This window comes from Rhineura floridana, chromosome 7 (genome assembly GCF_030035675.1).
Source record: "Rhineura floridana isolate rRhiFlo1 chromosome 7, rRhiFlo1.hap2, whole genome shotgun sequence".
NCBI classification, from domain to species: Eukaryota; Metazoa; Chordata; class Lepidosauria; order Squamata; family Rhineuridae; genus Rhineura; species Rhineura floridana.
In genome coordinates this window covers 152,807,459-152,831,782 of record NC_084486.1, presented here as the reverse complement: position 1 = coordinate 152,831,782, position 24,324 = coordinate 152,807,459, and the positions used below count along the sequence as shown (strand labels likewise).

General features: G+C 48.0%; 1 protein-coding gene across 2 annotated transcripts in view; it reads right to left on the bottom strand.

Annotated features, from left to right (window-relative positions):
- Nucleotides 1-18,274, bottom strand: part of CCDC50 (coiled-coil domain containing 50) — a 56,541-nt gene extending 38,267 nt beyond the window's left edge. The window contains exon 1 of one of the 2 annotated variants that reach the window (XM_061637628.1): nt 17,781-18,274. In XM_061637628.1, coding sequence (XP_061493612.1) covers nt 17,781-17,829 — 49 coding nt within the window. In that variant the 5' untranslated portion in view covers nt 17,830-18,274. The remainder of the gene's footprint in view (nt 1-17,780) is intronic. The other variant, XM_061637630.1, reaches the window with a different exon arrangement.
- Between the last annotated feature and the right edge of the window lie 6,050 nt (nt 18,275-24,324).

The window sequence follows — 24,324 nt, the reverse complement described above, 5'->3', positions numbered from 1 at the left end:
AATGGAATGGAGTATCCTGGAAAAGGGTTTGTCTGGGTGGTACAATCCACACCACAACACTTTGTTGCAGATTCCGCTTGTAAGTAAAAAATCGTAACAATCCCTGCCCGCAGCCTGACAAGCTCATGAAGATGAATGGAGAGAGGAAGGGAACAGAACTCCAGTTATGGAATTCCCTCCCTGTAGAGACTCGCCAAAGTCCACCCCTAAGCATCTTCCGGAAGCACAATAAAAACCTGCCTGAGCTGGGTTTAAATCCAGGAGAGACGATAATTACGATTTTTGTTTGACTTACTTTGTTCTGTTTTAATGGGATGACAAAATGAGATAATATATGATCTTTTGTTATCTGCTCTAGGTCTTGCAGGTAAGTCAAGACAAAATAGTTCACTCTCTTGCTTATTATTATTATTATTATTATTATTATTAACAATAACAACTTTTGAACTGATCTGCACTTCAAAATTCTGCCAAGCACTTTGAAAGACCGTCTTATCCCTTATACGCCCAGTCGACCACTGTGCTCTGCAGGTGAGGGCCTCCTACAGATACCATCTTATCAAGAGGTCCGTTCCGCACAACATAGGAAATGGACCTTTAGTGTGGCGGCACCTACCTTGTGGAATTCCCTCCCCTTGAATATTAGGCAGGCGCCATCTCTGCTATCTTTTCGGTGCCTTTTGAAGACTTTCCTCTTTCACCAAGCTTTTTAAGTTGAGACCTATCCCAGTCTGCGTCTGTGTTGGAATTGCTTTTAATATGTTTTTTCTTTAAAATCTTTTTTTCTCTAAACAATGTGTTTTTTAACCCTTTTTATTTAAGATTCTTTTAAAACTTTTTTAAAGAACGTTTGTAAAGTTGTTTTGTTTTAATGTATTTTAAGGTCTGTTTTTATGATGTTTCAAAGTGTTTTACTGCTTTTGTTTGCCGCCCTGGGCTCCTGCTGGGAGGAAGGGCGGGATATAGATCAAATAATAAATAAATAAAATAAAAGTAGGCTTTTAAAAAATCCCCTGAATATGTATGACACAGCAGTTAAAGTATGCAAAAGGGCAGCTAATCCTCCTGGGATAGTCTAATTGAGAGGGTTTCAAAAGTAGCAAAACAGCAGAAGATCTGTCTCCTACACTTAATGGGGGGGGGGGAGAGAAAGAGAAGTGGCTGGTTATTGTTTACTCTAAAAACTCCTCAAGTGGCGACTGTTGGCAAAAATAATGATATCAGGGGTGCTTTGGAGGGATCCTGTGGCGCCCAGCCTCTCTTCCTGACCACTACCCCCTACACAGAATACCCGCTCCCCTTTTCTTCCTGATCCACACAAAGCCATCACTTCGCTGTGCAACTTATCTGAAAATACTGGGGAGCTGAGCAATGTGTCCCTAAGACGCGACAGGCTTTCCATGGGCAGTTTTGCAGAAGGACAGCAGCAGATTCAGTGCATTCATGCAACTTCAGACAGAAGGATGGTTCTTACTTTTTTTGTTCCTCTATTTTTTTTCTAAAAAAAATTAAATTTAAATTTAAAAAAACACCACATGCACAGGAGGCCAAAAGAAAGAACAGCTTGAAGAAGGCGCCACACCGAAGACAGCACACACAAGGAAGTCACCCACATTTTGGCAATTCTAGATCTGGTGACTGCACAGGCCGCTTCGGCAGTTAACATAAGAACATAAGAAGAGCCTGCTGGATCAGGCCAGTGGCCCATCTAGTCCAGCATCCTGTTCTCACAGTGGCCAACCAGGTGCCTGGGGGAAGCCCGCATGCAGGACCCGAGTGCAAGAACACTCTCCCCTCCTGAGGCTTCCGGCAACTGGTTTTCAGAAGCATGCTGCCTCTGACTGGGGTGGCAGAGCACAGCCATCACGGCTAGTAGCCATTGTTAGCCCTGTCCTCCATGAATTTGTCTAATCTTCTTTTAAAGCCATCCAAGCTGGTGGCCATTACTGCATCTTGTGGGAGCAAATTCCATAGTTTAACTATGCGCTGAGTAAAGAAGTACTTCCTTTTGTCTGTCCTGAATCTTCCAACATTCAGCTTCTTTGAATGTCCATGAGTTCTAGTATTATGAGAGAGGGAGAAGAACTTTTCTCTGTCCACTTTCTCAATGCCATGCATAATTTTATACACTTCTATCATGTCTCCTCTGACCCGCCTTTTCTCTAAACTAAAAAGCCCCAAATGCTGCAACCTTTCCTCGTAAGGGAGTCGCTCCATCCCCTTGATCATTCTGGTTGCCCTCTTCTAAACCTTTTCCAACTCTATAATATCCTTTTTGAGATGAGTTGCTGGCTACAGGCGTGTGCGTGCTTTAAGACTTGCATCCCAGGATGTTTGCAGCTGTCCCTTAAGAATTAAAAGCACCAAGACAGGATTTTGGAAATTCTGAGGCAAAAAGCTGCATGCATTCCATGTAGTGTTATGACTGGGGGGGGGGGAGGGAAACATACTCCAATTGTGGGCCAGGAAAGATTTAAAATGGCACCCCTCTAATCCTATGAGGGAGAGGAACTGCATCCTTTCCTCTCCATAAATCTCTCCCAGTGGAGGGGGGCTTTCTTTGCCAGAGAGGTCTCCTTATCTCTGGGCAGAGCAATCACGGGGTGTTCCCAAAATGCAATCCAGGAATATCTGGTTTGCTTGTTTTTCAGCAAGAGCTCACTGTGGGCTGGAGACCAGGAATCCCTTCCTCCAACCAGGGAAGGAGGGAGCGATTGTGGGCACTATTCTATTGACTCATTTTACTGCTCATGCCAAGGGACTTCACCTCCCTCTCCTTTCACACGCCTCGGATCCTCCCCAAATCTGCTCTGCAGGGTTGGGGAAGCCCATAGAACAGATTTAAGGGGAGCACAGGAGAGGGTGAAGGAAGTTCCATTGCACTCACGGTAAGCCTTGTGCTGATGGCACCCTGACTTAGCGCTATGTTGGATACAACCATACGGGTGTAAATATGTTTATCTATAAATTCCAAAGTCAAGTGCCAATTGGGAGAGAATTTCACAAAACTGCACAAATGTCTACTTTAGGATGAAAGCTAATAAAAGTAGTTTGCCAGTGGAAACTATGGCCCAGCAAGAGACCTTGGGAGAGCCCCAAATTAAGCACACCAAAAACAAACAAGGCAGACAAATGTATTAATTAATAAACAAAACCCATCAGATTCAATGGCCCAGAGTGACCAGGGGCTGTCAGGCAGGGGAAGAAGCTGCGGGAGGTAACCAGTGGGGTACCGCAGGGCTCAGTCCTGGGCCCGGTGTTCTTCAACATTTTCATTAATGACTTGGATGAGGAAGTGCAGGGAATGCTTATCAAATTTGCAGATGATACAAAATTGGGAAGGATAGTTAAGACTTTGGAAGACAGAAACAAAATTCAAAGGGAATCTTGATAGGCTAGAGCATTGGGCTGTAAACCACAAAATAAATTTAACAAGGATAAGTGCAAAGATCTACACCTAGGAAAAAGAAACCATAACATGGAGAATACTTGGCTCAGCAATACTACATTCAAGAAGGATCTTGGAGTTGTTGTTGATCATAAGCTGAATATGAGCCAACAGTTCAATGTGGCTGCAAACAAGGCAAATGCTATTTTAGGCTGCATTAACAGAAGTATACTTTCCAAATCAAATGAAGTATTGGTTTGCTCTATTTGGCACTGGTTAGGCCTCATCTTGAGTACTGCGTCCACTTCTAGACATCACACTTTAAGAAGGATGCAGACAAACTGGAACAGGTTCAGCAGAGGGCAATAAGGATGAGCAGGGGACTGGCAAGCAAGCCCTGTATGGAGACTGAAAGAACTGGGCATGTTTAGCCTGGAAAAGACAAGACTGAGGGGAGATATGATAGCACTCTTCAAGTACTTGAAAAGTTGCCACACAGAGGAGAGTCAGGATCTCTTCTCGATCATCCCAGAGTGCAGGACATGGAATGATGGACTCAAGTTTCAGGAAGACAGATTTCGACTGATCAGGAAAAACTTCCCAACTGTTAGAGCAATATGACAATGGAACCAATGACCCAGGGAGGTGGTGGGCTCTCCAATACTGGAGGCATTCAAGAGGCAGGTGGGAAAGCCACCTGTCAGGTATGCTTTAATTGAGATTCCTGCACTGAGCAGAGAGTTGGACTCAACGGCCATAGGCCCTTCCAACTCTATGATTCTGTGATTCTAAACAGCCACAGCTCTCCTTCCTGCCTGAGTGCCACCACTGCCCCACAGTATCACTGCGAGTGGTAGTTTGCAAGGCACAGGTTTCCTCCCTCAGCTTGTTAGCTGTTGGGCTCCCAGAGAAATCCTGGGGGGGGGGCTTGCAAGGTGCTTTCCTCCGAACAGAGTACAATAAAATCATAAAACTGTTAAGTGTAATTCACACAATTTATCCAGAGATCCAAGACAGACTGCAGCAGAAATACTTATACAGTTCAGAGTCCTTTTGAGAGACTTAGAAGTTCAAATTGTTGCCAAAGCGGAAAGGGTTAAGCAGCCCACCAGATGTACCAGATTCATATGGATCAACCCCATCAGATCTTGGTGGGGCTGGGGAGTGCAAGGACACGGCAATTGCCAAGGATGATCTACGGAGAGCTGGACAATAACCCTACCTCTGACTGGCCTGAAACAAAATTTTCCCCTTGGGATTTCAACCAACAGGGATATATATATACATGACGCTATGTTTTAGAGCCAACAGCACAATGCTTTAAACCTAAAGGTAAGACCCAACACCAGAAATTTAGCTTCGAAACACTGAATTGAATCAATATGGTATATAATACACCCTGTAAATTCAAGGTTTGTAGTCTTTTTTCCTAGTGCAGTAGGGATTAATCAGGAACCCAGGATGCTGGCCTTGTGCTGAGCCAGATTACTGGCCCATCTAATTTAGCACCGTCTACACTGACTGACAGTGGCTCTCCAGGGCTTCAGGCAGGGATCTGTCCCAGCTCTTCCTGGACATTCCAGGGATTGAACACAGGACTTTCTACATGCAAAGCAGATGATCTGACTCTGAGCTACATTCTTCACCAGCAATATATCATTGACAGCAGTAGCACGTAGACAACAAGAGAATCACTGCATTCAGAGGCAGGGCCTGAGAACAGGGGAACGGACCCTGCAGGGAGTCTGCACCCTGACGCTTGATGAAGAGTGACGTGGAGGCGTGTTTGGGAGGAGAACTGATAACCTTGACAACAGATCCTTTCTGTCATGGTTAATGGCTGGAACATACTGTATGGGCTGTTACTTTCCCTAATCAGATATTCCTGCTTACCAGCGATGGAGCAAAAACTACTGTGCTCCTTGGCCGCAGCTATCAAGAGCTGGCGTTAACTTTGGAAAGTAGGAACCTTGCTGCTGGACTCTCAGAGAAGCTCCCTTTTACACACCAAGTGTGGTGTTCAAGGAGAGCTTTGGGCATACCATGGACCAGGAAAAGGACAGATAACTGGGTGTCAGAACAAATTAAACCAGAACTGTCACTAGAAGCTAAAATAATGAAACTGAGGTTATCATACTTTGGACACATCATGAGAAGACATGATTCATTAGAAAAGACAATAATGCTGGGAAAAACAGAAGGGAGTGGAAAAAGAGGAAGACCAGACAAGAGATGGATTGATTTCATAAAGGGAACCACAGACCTGAACTTACAAGATTTGAGCAGGGTGGTTCACGACAGATGCTTTTGGAGGTTGCTGATTCATAGGGTCGCCATAAGTCGTAATCGACTTGAAGGCATCTCTCTCTCTCTCTCTCTCTCTCTCTCTCTCTGTGTGTGTGTGTGTGTGTGTGTGTGTGTGTGTGTGTGTGTGTGTGAGTGAGAGAGAGAGAGAGAGACAGAGACAGAGAGAGACAGAGAGAGAGAGACCTGTGGAAATGACACAAACAGAGGCAGGAGGGAGAACTTCAGCCCTTTGTTGCTTTCCCTTCCATTCACTTCTCCCATGTCCTTTCAGGGCTATCCTTTCCTCTCCTCTCCCTCACCACACCACCCCTTACTGCTGCTGCAGCCACTTATTCTCCCCCTCACCAGGGAGTAGCAGTGTAGAAGCATACTCAAGATGGCACCAGTGGAATCCACTCTGGGTTTAGTCTGAACTTTCAAGGAGTCAGCACTGTGGACAGGGCCTTGAAAACTCGGATAAAAACCCGGAGGAGATTCCACTGCCCCATTGACATCAGAACCACCAACCACCACTTCCAGGGTAGGACCTGTGGCCTCCCAGATGTTGCTGGACTCCCAACATCCCTGACTATTGGCCGTGATGGGAATTTGGTACTCCAACACCATCTGGAGGGCTTCAGGCTGCTCCCTCTTACTCTAGCGTGGCAGCAGCAGCAACTATCAAGAACTCAAGGCCCATAGCTCAGTGGTAGAGCATCAACTATGCATCTCATGTGCCCCCAGGTTCAGTTCCCTGATATCTCCAGTGAAAAGGGGCTCAATCAGAGACATGGGAAGAGGCAGCCAGGGAGGGTGAAGCCCTCAGTGCCCCAAAACTAGTAGTATCGCTCTGAAGTTTTACCACCGATACAAAATCATTCCTATCTTGGTAGCTTTCCCCCCCAGCAAATTAAGGGAAACCTACTCTTTATTTCTTTGTCCATTTCTTTTTTCAAGCTACCTTTGCAACTTGCGAACTAAAATATCAGATGTGTGTTGAATTAATTTCCAGATGCACATTTGGAACCCTTCTGGAAGTTGGTGGGCCAAGTGCATTTCTCAAGACGCTCATCTCCCAACCACTTCCCACCCTGTATCTTGCAAAGAAACTAATGGTTTGCCTGTTTAAAAGGCCATGAAGAAAAGAGAGGCACGAATTAGTCACAACAAAGGCAACAGGGAGCAAAAAAAGGAAGACACCACCCCCCAGCCACTCTGCCCAGCACACCATCTGCATGCAGGATGACTCTGGCAGTTAGCAAGGCTGAACAAGGTTGGGCTTTGGGGAAAAAGACAGACAAGACAACTTGGGGTGGGGGGACACACAAGATGTTTAAACAATTCTGAACAGCTTGGAGAGTTAAAATAAAATGTATTCGTTCTTTTCTCACTCACCCACAACTGGGGCTATCCAATTAAAGTGACTGGTTAGAGGTTCCAATTAAATAAAAGGAATTATTTCATCCTGCACTTTGCATAGCTACTCTGGAGAAGGGCAGAAGGGCAATGGTAGAGCAGGTGCTTTGTTTGCAGAAGACCAAAGGTTCAGCCAGGTGGGATGGGAATGACTCCTGCCTGAAACCCCGGAAAGGAAAGCCACAGCCTGTCAGTGTAGAGTCTACAGACCCTGGTACCTGCAAATCCTGCTTTCCTAGGTACCTTATGGAATATTCACAGCCACAGGATGCTGCGACAGCCACAGGTGAAGGGATAGGTCTATTAATGGCACTGGACCATCACAGCTCAAAGGGCGAGGGGGCACCTGAAAGTACCAAGTGCTGGAGACAGACAATGTCATTATAGTCGTCTTCTGAGCATCCCAAAACTATCTGACTGGACAACCCTGAAGACCAAATGCTTGCACTATGTGGACTTCTGGTCTAATTTAGAAAAGCACTGGGTTGTAATCAAGTCCTGCTCAGAGTAGACCAATGGAAACTAAAGAACCTAAATTAGCCCTATTAACTTTGGGAGAGCCAGTGTGGTGTAGTGGTTAAGGTGCTGGACTATGACCTGGGAGACCAGGGTTCGAATCCCCACACAGCCATAAAGCTCACTGGGTGGCCTTGGGCCAGTCACTGCCTCTCAGCCTCATGAAAACCCTCTTCATAGGGTCACCGTAAGTCGGAATCGACTTGGAGGCATTCCATTTACATTTTTATTAACTTTGGAGGGTAGGAGTAGCATTGAATACCACCCCCTGTCCGAGATATTCTTAGCAGCTGTAGAAAAAAATTAATAACCTGGATCCGAGGCTGCTTGGTTAAGGGAATAAGCAGCTTGCTTGTCCAATTGCTTGTCTCCAGTTTGAATATTTACCAAACGAAAAATATGCACACAGGAAATGCCTGTTAATTTCAACTCCAGTTCTCAAAACAAAGCAGAATTTAGAAGCAGGCACTGACATTCCAACACAGCCCTCAGGACAGAACATAGCAGCGTGTGAAACTTCCCTATACCAAAACAGGCCATCAGACTGTCAGTTCTACCCCAAAGACTCTCTACACCAGCCTTCCCCAACCTGGTGCCCTCTAGAGGTGTTGGGCTAGGGGTCCCACCTGTCCCAGGCAGCACAGCCATGCTTGCAGTCCAAAATATTGAGAGGTCTCACCACACTGGAAAAGGCTGGCACAACTTGATCGGCAACCCAGGTGAAACCAAAGACTTTTCTCCATGCAAAGAGTGCGTCCTAACACTGAGAGAAGGCCCTTTCTGCACATCTTTTGTGTATGTGTGTGTCCCATTATCTTTGCTTTTGATGTTCCCAGTTCTAATTGTTCTCTAATAGCTGTGGCTCTCATCTAGCAGCTTTGCCAAAATACGAGAGAGAGAGAGAGAGAGAGAGAGAGAGAGAGAGAGAGAGAGAGAGAGAGAGGTAACAACAATTTGCAAATCGCTGGGTGGGCAGTTTGCTTTCTGCCATGCTTCAGAGCCCCGAGTCCCATCTTCCAAGGCCTACACAAAGACAGCCTTAGTCCTCTAGGGAACCGTCGTCATTCTCGTAGCCAAAGGACAGCTAAGAATGAATAAAACAACAACTGAACTGAAGGAAGCGCCCCCAGCTGCTGCTGCTGCCATCCAGCCTTTCAGACCCATTAAGAATGACTAAAGTGACCTTTACCCAAAGCAGGGAGGGAGGGTTGGTGTTTCACTCCAGAAGACTGGCAAGGATTGGCTGCGGCCGGCGCGTGCAGGTTGCCCTGGTAATGGACACCATTCCACAAGCTTTGGCTTGCTGGCCCTTTGTACGTCAACAGATGTGGTGCTCCGTTTCCGCCAAGCCAAGCCATGCCGCCTGGGCCATGTTGCTTGCCTCTTTGAAGATTTGTGCGGATTTAACGCAGAGTCTCAGTTTAAACTAAAGAAAACACCTGAGCAAACATTTCCTCACCCCTGCACACCACCTAAAAGGGCACAAGACAGTTGTTAATCTAGACAAGAGAATGGCAAGTTTCCAAAAGGGTGTCTCCACCAGTTCAAAAGACGATGGGATTCACGTGAGGCTACATCATTAGAGAAGCAACTACCCAGGCCTGATTCAGGGCTAAGAATTCAGGAATGAGCAAAACCTCCCTGGGATATCTGAGCCATCTCAGAACACCGCTGCACTCCCATAAAATTTCGTGGCTGAGAATGAATCTCCAAACTTTCTTGCTTTAAGCAAAACTCTGGTTATAGCTCCAGCTAAGATTTATCAGCTGCCCTGCATTAAATTGCAAAATGCAGGGCAGCCTTCGTCAACCTGGTGCACTCCAGATATTTTGGATGACAACTCTGGAATTGTAGTCCAAAGCATCTGGGGGCCACCAGGTTGATGAAGGCTGATGTAGAGTTATGCATGCCCTAGATGGAGCCCAGGCTTGAGGTGCAAATTGCAAAACAATGGCTGTCTGGAAGACACAGGAGTCCATTCCCTCTCAGAAGCTGTCCAGAGCACAGGGCAGCAAATCCAGTGGTCTTGTGGTAGACCTGGCTGAATTCTGGATGCTTCTTTCCTGTTGCCACCGTAACTCTGGCTTGATTGGATGCATTTACTGAAGGCCGTCTGAACAGAAAGAGTGCGGCAGCTCTGGAAAAAAATAATAATCTTGAGTGCCTTTTCTTGAGCTGCTCTCAATCTCTCTCTCTCTGTGTCTTTTTGATTTCTGAGGTTTTCAGCCAGGGAAGAGAGTTTTACAAATACAGCACTTCTGCTGCTGGGAGTGGCTGGGTAAATAACTGAGATCTGGAAAAGCTGTTGCAGAGGGAGGGCAAGAGGTGTTTCTAAAGTCCCACGGCGAGAGACAAAGATATGCGGTGGTTATGGGGACCTGATCTCTTCTTCAGAAGGAAAGAAGAGAAGGGCCTTTGTGAATGCTGAAATACAGGGAATTTCGAATCACTCTAGGGGTTTCCCCGGTTGAGACCTTCAATCATAACACAGGTTTGTGGGCTCTGTCCCAAGGATGCTAGATGCAGCAACACGCTGCCCCTGGAAACTCCCGTGCCCCCCCCCCCGGGCGTCACAGAAAGCAATCTTGACAAATGAAGAGAGGCGAGGCAGACCTCCAATCTCACTTGGGTGCCTTAAGATTCAGGACAGGCCCAGCATTATACACCCTTCTATGCCACAGAGCTCCGCTGTGCTGGATAGTGGTCACTGTCGATAAATCTAGATTTCCTAAGGACGCAAGTTCCTGCGGGGTCAGACCAAAGACTCAGCCTCCTGTTTCCCACAGTAGCCAGCAAGAAGCTTTCAGAAAACCCACAAACAAGGCAGGAAGGTGACAGCCCTCCACTGTAGTTTATCCCAAGAGTGGGGAAACTTTGGCCCTCCAGATGTTGCTGAACTACAAATCCCACCATTCCTGGCTGTTGGCCATGTTTGCTGGGGTTGATGGAAGATCAGGTTCCCCAAACCTGATCTATTACTTCCCTAGTAGAAACTGGTGGTATAGTGCCCCCGAATCTGGAGGTTCCATACAGCAGCCATCTTCAACCTTGATTTTGTGTACTTTCATGATGAGCTGTGAGGTCCTAACTCAGTGATACAGCTTATGTTTTGCATGCAGAAATTCTTAAGTGTAACCCATCCTATCTCTCGTTTAGAAAAAGATATCTCCCTCTCTCTATATATGGCCTTTTTATGTGTGAGAGCATTTACCAGCAGAGAGTACCAGCATGCCTCTTTTTGCTCTGTGCAGCTGAAAGTTCCCCCAGTGGTGGGAAATGCTCTCTCCCCCCTTCCCCCAATTCCCATAGCCCAACTCCCCCTCCAAAAGCAACCCTGCTCTTTGCCTTTTCCCATTGCTCCGCAAAAGGGATGACATCTCATAGCATGAAAGGGAACTCCTGGCCTCTTTGTCGCAAGGTTAAGATCAAGGAGCAGTCAAACTCTGCAAATGCTTTGTAGGAGTCTCAGGGGTCCCCCACATCCCATCCCACCCCACCTCCACTTTCTCAGTAGACAACAACAGGCCCTTGCAACAGAAGCACATAAGACAATAGATCAATGCCCTCCCTCCCTTCAGTCTCTCTTGTGAAAAGAAAAGAAAAATCTTATGTTTCACATCACTCTTGAGATGCTGGCAGGGTGTGTGTGTGAGAGAGTAAAATTGCAGCTCAGCAAACAAAATGAAGGTTGCAAACCTGGACATGTGCGCCTGAAAGGAAGCCCCACTGAAAACAATGAGGTTTACTTCTGAGTAGATATCTTATAGAATTGCACTGGAAGGAGGCTACTTACCAGAGATCAAAGCCACCCCGCCCCAGGATAAACACAATGAGACAAACTTCTGAGTAAATATGCACAGAGTTGTGTTGTTAGGAGTGCATTCATTTAAAAATAAGAGCCAACTTTTCAAGAACGGGAAGTCCTTTAAACTTGCCCCTTTCCCTAGATCCTCAACTTTCTACTAATCCACAAGATCTGCTGCTCTCACAAAACACACCCATATTTTTCTTTCATTTTCCCATCTATGTGGTGATGTCACACAGAATGACATGATCCATTTGAGAGAGGGTCGCACTTCTACTCTCATAGGAAAAACCTAAGTGCTGGTAGGGGGTTTGGGGGGGCGGAGGAAGAGACCCAGGAAGAGAGGTTGCCTGAATTCATAATAAAAAGGGCTACTGAAAACTGACAAGCGTTTCAGACCACATCTGACCATGGGGACTGGGTGTCCATCTGACCGTGTAAAGAAAAGAGTTTTACTTCCATTCTAATGACCCCCATGGGCTTCTTGCTTTTTCCTTTTCAAATACTGCATGTACCATATAAGATACAGGAAAGATGGTGTGAATAAGTACTGCAGCATTTATATATGTTTTTTTTAAAAATGTACTCCCACTTTAAACCTATAGATAGCTTTTCAGCACAAAAAAAACCATTTTTTGAAAATTGACTGCCTTCAAGTCGATTCCGACTTATGGCGACCCGACGAATAGGGTTTCCATGGTGAGTGGTATTCAGAGGGGGTTTACCATTGCCTTCCCCTGAGGCTGAGAGGCAGTGACTGGCCCCAGGTCACCCAGGAAGCTTCAGGGCTGTGTGGGGATTTGAACCCTGGTCTCCCAGGTCGCAGTCCAACAGCTTCACCACTACCCCACACTGGCTCCCCAAAAAACATGAAATGTGTAATAAAAACTACTACAAGTAAACAACAAATGAAAAGGAAAAAAATTACAGACCGTTGTGAGGGGCTCAAACATGTCACAGACATTATCTCACTAGTTTACAACAACCCTGTAACATAGGCCAGGAGGACTGTTGCCATATTGAAGACACTGAAGGTGGGGGTGGGAGAGGAGGCTTGGGAGAATGAAATGCCTATTATAGCCACTAAGTGAATTCAGACTGAAGAGCTATTTCAGGTGGAAACTTCCTGAGTCACTGTTTTGGTTCCTGCTCGTAGGCCACACCAACTGTCTAAGAACTAAACAATCTTCAAGCCTCTCCATACATGACAGGAGGCGGCGACAGGGGATGCACAAGTGAATTGTGCTTCCTTTTCTTGTGTTGCGTGCAACATGTCCAAAGGGAAAAGTAAAGCAATACATCTCTGAGAGCAAGCAAGAGAGAAGAGATGCACTTCAGGGATATGCACAAAAAACAGGACATGCAAGGCCACTCACACCTGTTTCCTTTTTCTGCTTTTTATGACATGCAAAGCAGCCCTCGCTCTTGCTTGCTGAAGCGAAATTTGCTGTCTAATAAGGGTTTGGCTTTTTTTAATGTGTGCGTGCGTGCGAGAAACAGACCTTTAATGTAGAATACCACGGAAATCTGCCATTCATTTTGAAAGAGGGGTTGGGAACCTCAGGCCCAGAGGCCAAGTGCGCCCTCCAGGCAATACTGCCTCTTGCTTGCTGGAGAGACAGATGAGTGTGCGGACAGCTAAGATGTAGCCATCTGCGCGCAACTGTTGCTCTGCTCACATTTGCCTCTGGCCTCACCCACCTTCAGATGCGGCCCCTGTATGGCTCCCCACAAGGCAGTGCAGCCCTCAAAGTCTAAAAGCTCCCACACCACTGAATCAAAGCAAGATGGACCAAGAACAAAATGCTCCCAACCAAGCAATGGGGGGGGGGGAGATGGATGTGGACTACATGTGTGATGTCTCAAAAACAGAAGAACTGCAGAAAATACAAAGAAAGCAGCTACCTATATGTTCCAACCTCCTCTTACGGATTATCTAAAAGCTCCCCTGGGCCCTGGTGGTGGTGTTTTTTTTAATGGGAGGTTTGTGTGTTTCTTGCACTCTGGGCAGACAGACACTAATCTCATAAAACAAATTAAGAAAATAAACGGGATGCTTTACAACAACTTGCAAGGATTAGAAAAGCGCCCTGTTACAAATCTAAACAAAATATTAAACAAAAATGTAATTGGGTGTAGATTAATGCTGCTGCCCAGGCCAGGGAATAACATAAAGATCCTCCCCCTGCAAGAAGAGAAAAGTTCTTCTTTTCTGCTGATTTTTTTAAAAACAAATTTAATTAATGTATCACAATACTATTTTTTTTAAAAAAAACCATCTAATTACACTAGAAATTGTATTTGTCAACTAAATTGAACTTGTCAAGGATTATCAATACTTCGGCACGGTCATTAACCAAAATGGAGACAATAGTCAAGAGATCAGAAGAAGGCTAGGACTGGGGAGGGCAGCTATGAGAGAACTAGAAAAGGTCCTCAAATGCAAAGATGTGTCACTGAACACCAAAGTCAGGATCATTCAGACCATGGTATTCCGAATCTCTATGTACGGATGCGAAAGTTGGACAGTGAAAAAAGCAGGTAAGAGAAAAATAAAAAATGTGGTGGAGGAGAGCTTTGCGCATACCATGGACTGTGAAAAAGACAAATAATTGGGTGTTAGAACAAATTAAACCAGAACTATCACTAGAAGCTAAATGATGAAACTGAGGTTATCATACTCTGGACACATCATGAGAAGACATGATTCACTAGAAAAGAAAATGATGCTGGGAAAAAAGAGAAGGGAGTAGAAAAAGAGGAAGGCCAAACCAGAGATGGATTGATTCCATCAAGGAAGCCACAGACCTGAACTTACAAGATCTGAACAGTGTGGCTCACGATAGGTGCTCTTGGAGGTCTCTGATTCATAGGGTCGGCATAAGTCGTAATCAACTTGAAGTCACACAACAACAACAAAATTACACTAGATCTTCCAGCTATTATAATTCTGAACATGTGCACAGTCTACAGGCTCTATGTTTTAAATACTTCTAAAAAGGAGATGAAATATGTCTTGGGTTCAATGGTAGAACACAGGGAGGATATAAATGCAACGAAGTAAGTTTATCTGGTCCAGAGTCTGTGAGTTCAAATCCCCACTCATGTCTCCTGGGTGTAACAGCCAGCTAAAGTTCACCCCCACAGTGAGTGGCTCAGGGGTTACGTGCCCTACCACCTGTGCAGCCGTGGGCAAGCTGCAGAGTCCCAAGGAGCCCAGTTGCCCTCCAGCTGGCAGTTGCGGGCAAGGAAGGGGCTGGCTTGTGCAGCTGTGGCAAGCTGAGCAGGCCCTGGCCAGCTGGGGAGGACTAGCCTCAGAGGGAGGCAATGGTAAACCCCCCTCTGAATACCGCTTACCATGAAAACCTTGTTGATAGGGTAGCCATAAGTTGGGATCAACTTGAAGACAGTCCATTTCCATTTTCATTCAGTGCTACTCCTACTCAGAGTAGTCTCAGGAAAGTTAATGAACATGACTAATTTAGGTCCATTAATTTCAGTTTGTCTACTCTGGGTAGGTCTTAGAGGAATACAGCCCATCATCTCTTCCCCTCGCTTTCATCCCCCATCCCGAAATTCTGCCCTTCCGTTTTGCCTCAGCCCCTATACAATCACACACTTTGGGCCACTCCAGACATTGCAGTTTGAGGGCATATTTTTGAAAAGCACACCATGAGAATGTGACAAGGCTCTTGTGACCACCCAGGCACATTCAGCAAGGAGCTGGCGGCAGCATCGATTCAATGGCAGATCTATCTGTTTGTACGGTCTGAAATGACCTCTTCACTTCTGATGTGTTCGCTACAAATTCAGGTCTCACAACTGTGGCCCAGTAAGCCACAAAAGGATTGAGTCAATTTGCCCTGTCCTAATATGAATTATACCACACACACAGTGGTTAAGGCTTCAATCCTAGACATGTTTGAAATGGACGGCCTTCAAGTCGATCCCGACTTATGGTGACCCTATGAATAGGGTGTTCATGGTAAGCGGTATTCAGAGGTGATTTCACCATTGCCTTCCTCTGCGGCTGAGAGGCAGTGACTGGCCCAAGGTCACCGAGGGAGCTTCAGGGCTGTGTGGGGAATCAAACCCTGGTCTCCCAGGTCATAGTGCAGCACCTTAACCACTACACCACACTGCCTCTCAAAAAGCTATACATATCTGTATAAAAACCTGTTTCGTTAATCACAATTAAATGTAAATTACTGCCTTCAAGTCGATTCCGACTTATGACGGCCCTTGAATAGGGTTTTCATGGTAAGCGGTATTCAGAGGGAGTTTCCCATTGCCTTCCTCTGAGGCTGAGAGGCCGTGACTGGCCCAAGGTCACCAGGCATTGTAACTGGCCTATGTCATGTGATCTTGGGTATATGTACCCTTAGACAAGAGGTTGCCAACCTTTGGGGGCCTGAGGGCACATTTGGATTTTTGAGTGTCATGGACACCACTCCCTCTGGTTGCTTCTCTCATCTCTCCTCTAAATCATCCCCCCCAACTCAGAGAGAGAGAGGAGTGAACACATTGGTTTTCCAAGGGAGCTGGGTAAAAACCGGATTCAGTAGAATTAATCTGGGCCTTGAAAAGCACATAGAGCTGTGAGCGGAAGTGGGGAAGAGGGTCACGTTCTAACTTCCTCTATGTACTTCTCAAGGGAGAAGAAAGGCAATCACCCTCATTTCATGACCAAGTGGGGAATAAGGGGGGGAAGGGTCTCATTGACTTTGTGGGCATCAGTGGAGGACCTCAAGGCACACTTGTACCCACAGGCACCACAGTGGTGACCCTTGCCTTAGATCATGCACCCCAAATGTAACATTTGGAAGTGTGGGGAATCATTTATTTGCTCCTCTTTAATGGTGTGGCTAAAGCATCCCAAGTGGTAAGTAACCCCCTGGACCAGGTGACATGCTCAGCAGAACCCAAGTGATAGTCCTGTAACACTTCGGACTGCAGGTAGGTAGGTGGGGGCTTTTAAAAAAATCTTACCTACATTTATACCCCATTTCCCAGCCTCCAAGAAAGAGGCACCTTACAGTAAAAAAGATAACATACATAGAAAGCCAGAAATAAATAAAGAGAAGAGCTGCAAGGTCTAATTGGTTAGTCTGCTACATTTTTATCAATGAAAAGGGTGTCACAATTCATTACAAAGTGCTTCTGATGCCACATGTACCATTTTAAAAGATGCCTAATCTCCTCCACCACCACCACCTTTTTATCTCTGGAGGGAACAGCTCTTCCCTCCTGCCCAGTCCCACAAAGGAAAGGCGCCTTCTTGATTCTGACTACTGTTGTTTCTAGTATGCAACCTTTTAATATATATATATATATATCAAGTGATTAATCAGGTGAGAGCCCTAATAAAAAGGGACAAAACAGCCGCAGACGGCCAGTTCCAGTAAAGACAGGTTGCAAACACCTTCCTGAAAGAGAAAGATCTCTTGACCAGAGTCCCATGTAGGCGGAAGGGAGGTTTGACTCGGAATGCTCTCTCGCTTTCAAAACACAGTAAAATAAACACAGAAGAATCGCGGCACACAGAAAAGGCGCATGTTGGCGGAGGGGCTAACAGCGTTGAGAAAGCTGCCCCCCTGTCTCCATGGCCGGGCCAGGTCCCACCTCCGGTCTCCAACCGCCCATCCAGGGGGGGCTGGGAGGCACCCCCGGCCTGCCAGTGGGGCCAACGCTGAGCTAGACGGAGCAGCCGCCCGGCTGGGTCCAAGGGCGGTTCCGATGCTCCGGAAGGCACGGAACCACCCCGATGCGCGCGCGCTTCGCGGCCCGTCTCCACGGGGCCTTCCGTCCCTCGCCCCGACGGCAGCGGCAGGTGCAGGCAACCGAGGGAGAGCCTGGTCGTGGCGCCGCGCGGCCCGAGCCTGCGCTGCCCTTGCGGCTCTGCCCGAGGCCCGCGCCCCACGTGCCAGGCACCGCCCGCGGAAGCGCCTTCCGCGACAGTGCGCCCGCGGCAGCCCAGAGCAGGTCCGCCGCACCGGCACTGGCACAGCCCCCCCTGCCTGCGGCCTTCCACGCAATGCAACGGAAGCTGCGCCGCGCGGAGAAAGCCAGCTGCAGGCGGGGAAGGCAGAGGGGCGTCCCTCCTCCTGCCTTTATTCCTACCCGATGGGGGAGATGTCCCCAGCCACCTACCCAAGAGGACAGCAGGACTCACGGGCGGGGGGTGTCTCCACCTCCCCTCCGCGACCCTGGTCCGTCTGCGCACCGAAAGCCAACGTCTCCCCTCGTCCCCCCCGCCCGACACGCGCAAAGGAGGCGGGAGCCCAACGGCACCTCTGCGCTGCAGGCCAGCCACAAACACACCCCGAGCAGCCCTGCGGGGTTGCGCCCGGCCTCCCCCTTCGCACCTACCTTCTTTGACTCCCGGCAGCTTGGACTGGTCGATGCTGATTTCAGCCATGTTGGCCGCCCGGCTAGCTGGCTGGCTCCCTCCGGCTCTCTGCGCACCAGGACGAGGAGGAGGAAAGGGGTGAGCCCCCCGCCCGGCCCCTCCTTTCCCTGCCTCCGAGGAGCTGGGCGGCAAGAGTTGCGAGCGGCGGCTACAATGTGGCAAGCCGACGGCCGCGGCGCCGTCCGAGGAGGGACCCCCCCCCAAGCCGGCCCGGACCCGTCGCGCGAGCCCCTCCGCCCGCAAGGCAAGGGCTCCGCTCCTTCCACCGCCGAGGGGGGCGCGCCCTCACCGCCCCATCTCCTCCGGCCCCTTCGAGGCGGAGTTCCGCGGGCGGAAGATCGCGCAAAGGGGCCTCTTGCTCCTCCGCCCGGGGGGGGGGGACTTTGATCTCCTTCCTCCGCCGCAAAGGTAGAGTGGCTTGGCTGGCAGCTTTCTTCCCCGCCCCCTTTTCCCGGGGAATTCTGGGACGTGTAGTTTTTGGCCTCTCCCAAGGTTGTGGCTTGTGCGCACAGCCTCAGCCGGTTCCGTTCCTGGCCCCGCCGCAAAGGTGCAGGCCGGGCCTGGGAGGGAAGGGGGAGAGGATGCTGCAGGCGAAGCTTTGGCCCCGCTCACCCAGTACTGCTGTCTGGGTGGGGAGACTCTCAGGCAACGTGAGAGAGAGATCTTTCCTGTCCACTGAGAAGCTTTTCACTGGCGATGGCCAGGATCGAACCTGCCGCCTTCAGCTGGCTATGGTTAGCTCAGCTCTGCCACTGGGCGAGGGCTCCTCCTATAGGAAAGTACAAACCTAGGACGGGAGGAAGCTCTTTGTTCTGGTCAGGTATTAGCTACATCTGGGGTGGGAATAGTTTTGCAGCCTGAGGGCCAGATTCCCTCCTGCGCGACCTTCCAGGGGCCACGTGCCCGTGGTGGGCAGAGCAACAGACGCACATTTTGCCTTTATACAGGTAGTTGCCGTGCAAACTCTCGCCTGCGCCCTGCCCACCTGCACTCTCCATCGGGGCAAACGAGAGGCCTTATCGGAGTGGCAGAGCACAATCCAGATAAGCCAGGGATACTCATTGGGGGTACAAAGTGTGGCTGGAGAGGCGTGTGCGGCCTGGGGACAGTCCTGAGGGCTGATATTGGGGCCTAGAGGGCTGCGTTTGGCCCCTGGATGTGAGGTTCCCTACCAGCAGCTTTCCAGGATCTCCAGAGGGGAGTCGCTCCCAGCCCTGTCTGGAGATGCTGCCGGGAATCGAATGTGGGACCTTCTGCACGCACAGCAGGTGCCCTTCCGCTGACCAGGGTCAGACCATTGCTTCCAGCTGTTCCAGTATTGTCTAATTCCACCAGCAGAGACTCTTAGGGCGTCTTCTGGCCCTTCTTTGTTGTTACATGCCTTCAAGTCAATTACGACTTATGGCAACCCTATGAATCAGTGACCTCCAAGAGTGTCTGTTATGAACCACCCTGTTCAGATCTTGTAAGTTCAGGTCTGTGGCTTCCTTTATGGAATCGATCCATCTCTTGTTTGGCCTTCCTCTTTTTCTACTCCCTTCTCTTTTTTCCCAGCATTATTCTCTTTTCTTAGTGAATCATGCCTTCTCATGATGTGTCCAAAGTATGATAACCTCAGTTTCATCATTTTAGCTTCTAGTGACAGTTCTGGTTTAATTAGTTCTAACACCCAATTATTTGTCTTTCTCGCAGTCCATGGTATGCACAAAGCTCTCCTCCAATACTACATTTCAAATGAGTTGATTTTTCTCCTGTCCGCTTTGTTCACTGTCCAACTTTCACATCCATACATAGAGATTGGGAATACCATAGCCTGAATGATCCTGACTTTAGTGTTCAGTGATACATCTTTGCATTTGAGGACCTTTTCTAGTTCTCTGACAGCTGCCCTTCCCAGGCATAGCCTTCTTCTGATGTATTGACTATTGTCTCCATTTGGGTGAATGTGGGACCTTCTGTATGCAAAACAAGTGCTGTGCCACAGGAAGGACACTGTCTTGTGCACTCCTTGCCTCACTGGTTTGGTGTGCAGAACTTGTGACCCATCATCATCAAGCGGAATGGAACCCACCAAATCCTTTATATATTGTGGCCTTCCAGGGGCCAGACAAGGCAGCGGCTGCAACCCCCCTTCAACCTCCTCCCACTCCTGAGGCTTCATCAAATGCAGCAGCAATACCAGGACGTTTGCTGAGCCCTTTAGTGTGTGGCTGGAGGGTTGTGTGTTTGGTTTCATGGCTCAACAAGTTGTGCTGGGAGGAACGGAGCGGAGGCCCTGCCACTGCAGGAGCCAGAGATGAGGCAACCTCTAAAAGTGCACAAAATTATGATCTGCTCATCCCGATGTGCTTCAAACACGCTCTTCTTTGTTGGGTGCTAGTAAAAGGAAGCACCAACACTATATTTTCCTGAAATGCTCTGTTGAAAGATAGACGAAAAGCAGGAAAGGACATTGATTAAGAACATAAGAAGAGTCTGCTGGATCAGGCCAGTGGCCCACTTAGTCTAGCCTCCCAGTGGCCAACCATCTGCCCATTATGGGAAGCCCACAAGCAGGACCTGAGTGCAGCAGCCCCTTCCCCCCCCCCTGCAGTTTCCAGCAACTGGCATTCAGAAGCCTCCTGCCTCAGACTGTGGAGGCAGAGCATCCCCACTATGGCTAGTAGCCGTTGATATCCTCCATGAATTCGTCTAATCTTCTTTTAAAGGCATCCAGGTTGATGGCCACCGCTGCCTCCTCTGGGAGCGAATTCCATAGTTTTAACGCTGCGCTGCATGAAGAAGTCCTTTCTTCTGTCTGTCCTGAATATTCCAACATTCAGCTTCACAGGATGTCAACGAATTCTACTGTTATGAAAGAGGGAGAAAGACTTTTCTCTCTCCACTCTCTCCATGCCATGCATAATTTTATATACTTCTATCATGTCACCCCTGACCCACTTTTTCTCTAAAATAAAAAACGCCCCAAATGCTGCAACCTTTCCTCAAAGGGGAGTTGCTCCATCCCCTTGATCATCTTGGTTGCCCTCTTCTGAACCTTTTCCAACTCTACAATATCCTTTTTGAGGTCAGGCAATCAGAACTGTACACGGTATCCCAAATCTGGCCGCACCACAGATTTATACAACAGCATTATGATATTGGCAGTTTTATTTCCAATACTTTTCCTAATGATCCCCAGCATGAAATTTACCTTTTTCACAGCTGCCGCATACTGGGTCAACATCTTCAATGAGCTGTCCACTACTACCCCAAGGTCTTTTTCCTGGTCAGTCACTGCCAGTTCAGACCCCATGAGTGTATCTGCAAATCTCATTGTTCACAACAAGTTGTTTAGGCCTGGCTCTAATTCCAGGGATCGCAGAAGACGCTAGTATGAAGCTGAGCCAGACCATCCGTCCATCTAGCTCAATCCTGTCTACTCCAGGGGTTCCCAAACTGGTCCATGGACCACCAGTGACTCACGAGCTTCATAAAAGTGGTCCGTGCTGTGTCTGAATGTGTGGCTAAAGACTGGAGATGGCACATCTATTGCATCCAGTTCATCTGTTGCATCCAGTTCATCTATTAAAGATCTATTGCATTCATGAAAATATTAATTTTAATTGTTTTTATTTATTTTTTTATTATGTTACCACTTGAATTCTGTGGAATCCAAATTGCACTACAATAAAATGCAGAGTATAAGAAATGAAAGAAGCAATAAAAATGCAAGTAAAAACTACAGAATCTAGCATCGTGCATTCTTGTTTCTACAGCAGGCTGAAAAAGTATTCAGGGGGTCTGCCAAGACCCTCAGCAATTTCCCAGTGATCTGTGAGGGGGGAAAAGTTTGGGAGCTGGTGGTCTATGCTGACCTCAGGCCTGTGGGGGCCAAATTCACCCCTCCAAGCCTCTTCCCAGAGCCCTGGGACTCTTCGCAGGCCACACCCCTCACAGGTGCGGCTTTGCACTCTCCATGAGTGATTTTGCCAGGCTAGAACTTGGAGAATGCCTCTTCCTTGCGGTGGTGGAGGTTAGAGAAGGGTGTGTGAAGCCACCCCACTATACAAAGGCAATATTTGCATTCTGTGCTCCACCCCCTTTTGCCTCTGGCTCTGCCCACCACTGGCATGGACGTTTGCCCATCTTTCAGCCGGTCACCACTGAAAGCGTGTCTGAACAAGATGTTTCTGAGAATCATATCAGGTCTCTTATTTATTCTGAAAAGCATACAAAGTTACTGGATGTCTCCAACTCTGTCTTCATAATGTCACACGGAAAATACCTCCAAGCTGCTTGTGAATAAAGCACTGAAAAACAGAGCAGATCTCCCTCCAGGAGTCCCCATCCAAGGCTTTGCTATCTTTGTAACCCCATAATAAGCCAAGCCGAGGGCATGATTAGGTGGTTTGCAAAATGACAGGAGAATTATCTTGGTGGTTTCTCAGGCTGAGCTGAGGTGGCTGGGAGGGCAGGCTGGCTGGCCTGCTTTTTGCCACAATTGCACGCCTTATAATACCCACCAGCTTGAACGGAATGGAAAACGTTGTGCTGTTTCACACAACTGACACCTTCCCACCTAGAGACTTCTCCCCGTCCTGGAGCTCTTAAAGAAAAAGCCAGTCGGCCATTGTCCCTGGGCTGGAAACGGCAAAAACAGAGAGGGGGAGAAAGATAGAGTTAAGAAGAGACAGATTTGAGAAGCTGCTTCCTACTGAGTCAGACATTTGGTCTGTAGAGCTCAGTGTTGTGTACACTGACTGGCAGTGGCTGTCCAGGGCTTATTATTTATTTATTACATTTATATCCTGCCCTTCTTTTCATGAAACCCAAGGCGGCTTACATACGGTTCCCAGGCAGTCTCCCATCCAGACACTGACCAGACCTGACGCTGCTTAGCTTCAGCAGGGAGCTGGCCTCATGTGCCTTCAGACCATAGCCTGGGCTTCAGACAATGGTCTCTCCCAGCCAATGGGGATTGAACTTCAGATATTCTGCATGCAAAGCAAGTGCTCCACTGCTGGAGTTGGGGCCCTTTCTTCTGCCTTCTACCTCAGTATTGTCTACATTGACTGGCAGCTGCTCTCTGAGGTCTCAGAAGTCCTTGGAGATGCTGGGGATTGAACCTGGGACTTCTGCACGCAAAGCAGGTGATCTACCACTGAGCTACAACCCTTCCCTAGACATATATTCTCCTCCTCCTCCTCCACCAGAAGCTGACATTATTCCTCAATCTACAGTTCCCAAGCAATGGGATTTTTGGGAGACGGGGAAGGAGAGGGTTTTTCAAGGTTGGGAGGAGACCTATGGCCTTTCTGTGGGTGTCTGTTCATTTGCAAATGTACTAGTTAAGCAGAATGAGGGTGAGGAGGGACAAGCAAGCACTGCTAGCCTTTTCAAGCACCATCCTTCCCCAAGCAGCCTCCTTGCACTTGGAGCCCCACAGCTGTCTGCCAAATCTCAGATTGCTGGGTCCATTCAAACTGACAAGCTGGCTATCCCCGCCCCCGTGTAGCACAAATTCCAGTGGCTGGACCGAGTGACCGGTCAGGGAAAATCTGCTGCTGCAGGGGCATGAGGCTAGTCGGGGCCCACACAATAGCAGGGCAATAATTTCAAGTTTAAGACAACTACTAGTAGTGGCCAGGAAGTAGCTGCCAACCATCGGAAGCCACTGATGTATCTCCTAGCCATGACAGCGTATCGAGGAGGAAAGCTCTAAACTAAAACAAGAACTGGAGGGGGAAAGGCAATCTTCTCATTTCAACAGCCATAGAACAATGAAAGAAGGAAAGTTTGTTTTGGTTAGACAGACAGTCCCTCCATTTCTGTTGTATGTATTATGCAGCTCAGGCCCATATGCATTGGGCTCTGCACAGACGGGTCTCTGCAAACATTTATTTCTGTATACCACCAATCCATCTAAGGTGACTCACCTGTAAAAACAATAAAGCCACACTAACACCAGAGAAGGCTTGGAAGCACAGGTATGCTTTTAACAAGCCTCAAAATATCATCAACACCGGCAAATGTCAGAAATCCAAGGAGAGGTGATTCTATGGGCTACCACAGAGAAGGCCCTGCCTCCCTCCCACCCACCCTCATTGTTTAGTTTTCCATATTTTCCATATTTGTTGACAAAAAGTTTTCAAAATGTGGACAGATTCAGTCTCAGTAACTTGTAACTTCTTAATTTCTCATTTCCTGCATAATATATTTTGTAGTTGCCTGAGTGGAAATGTCCCATTCCCATCCATTTTAATTCACTCATGCCAAGTATTGTAATGTTGATGTGTTCCATTTCTTGCTTGACAATTTCTAACTTTCCCTGGTTCATGCTTCTCACATTCCATGTTCCTACTGTGCGCGTCGTACAACTCCGGACTCTCCTTTCGCATCTGTGTGCATCAGCCTCTGGGCTTCCTTTCGGCTTTGACCCAGCTGCGTCATTAGTCACAGCGCTATGTGACGTCCTTCCCCTGGCACCACCTGTGACTCTTTCACTCGTGGCTACCAGCAGTC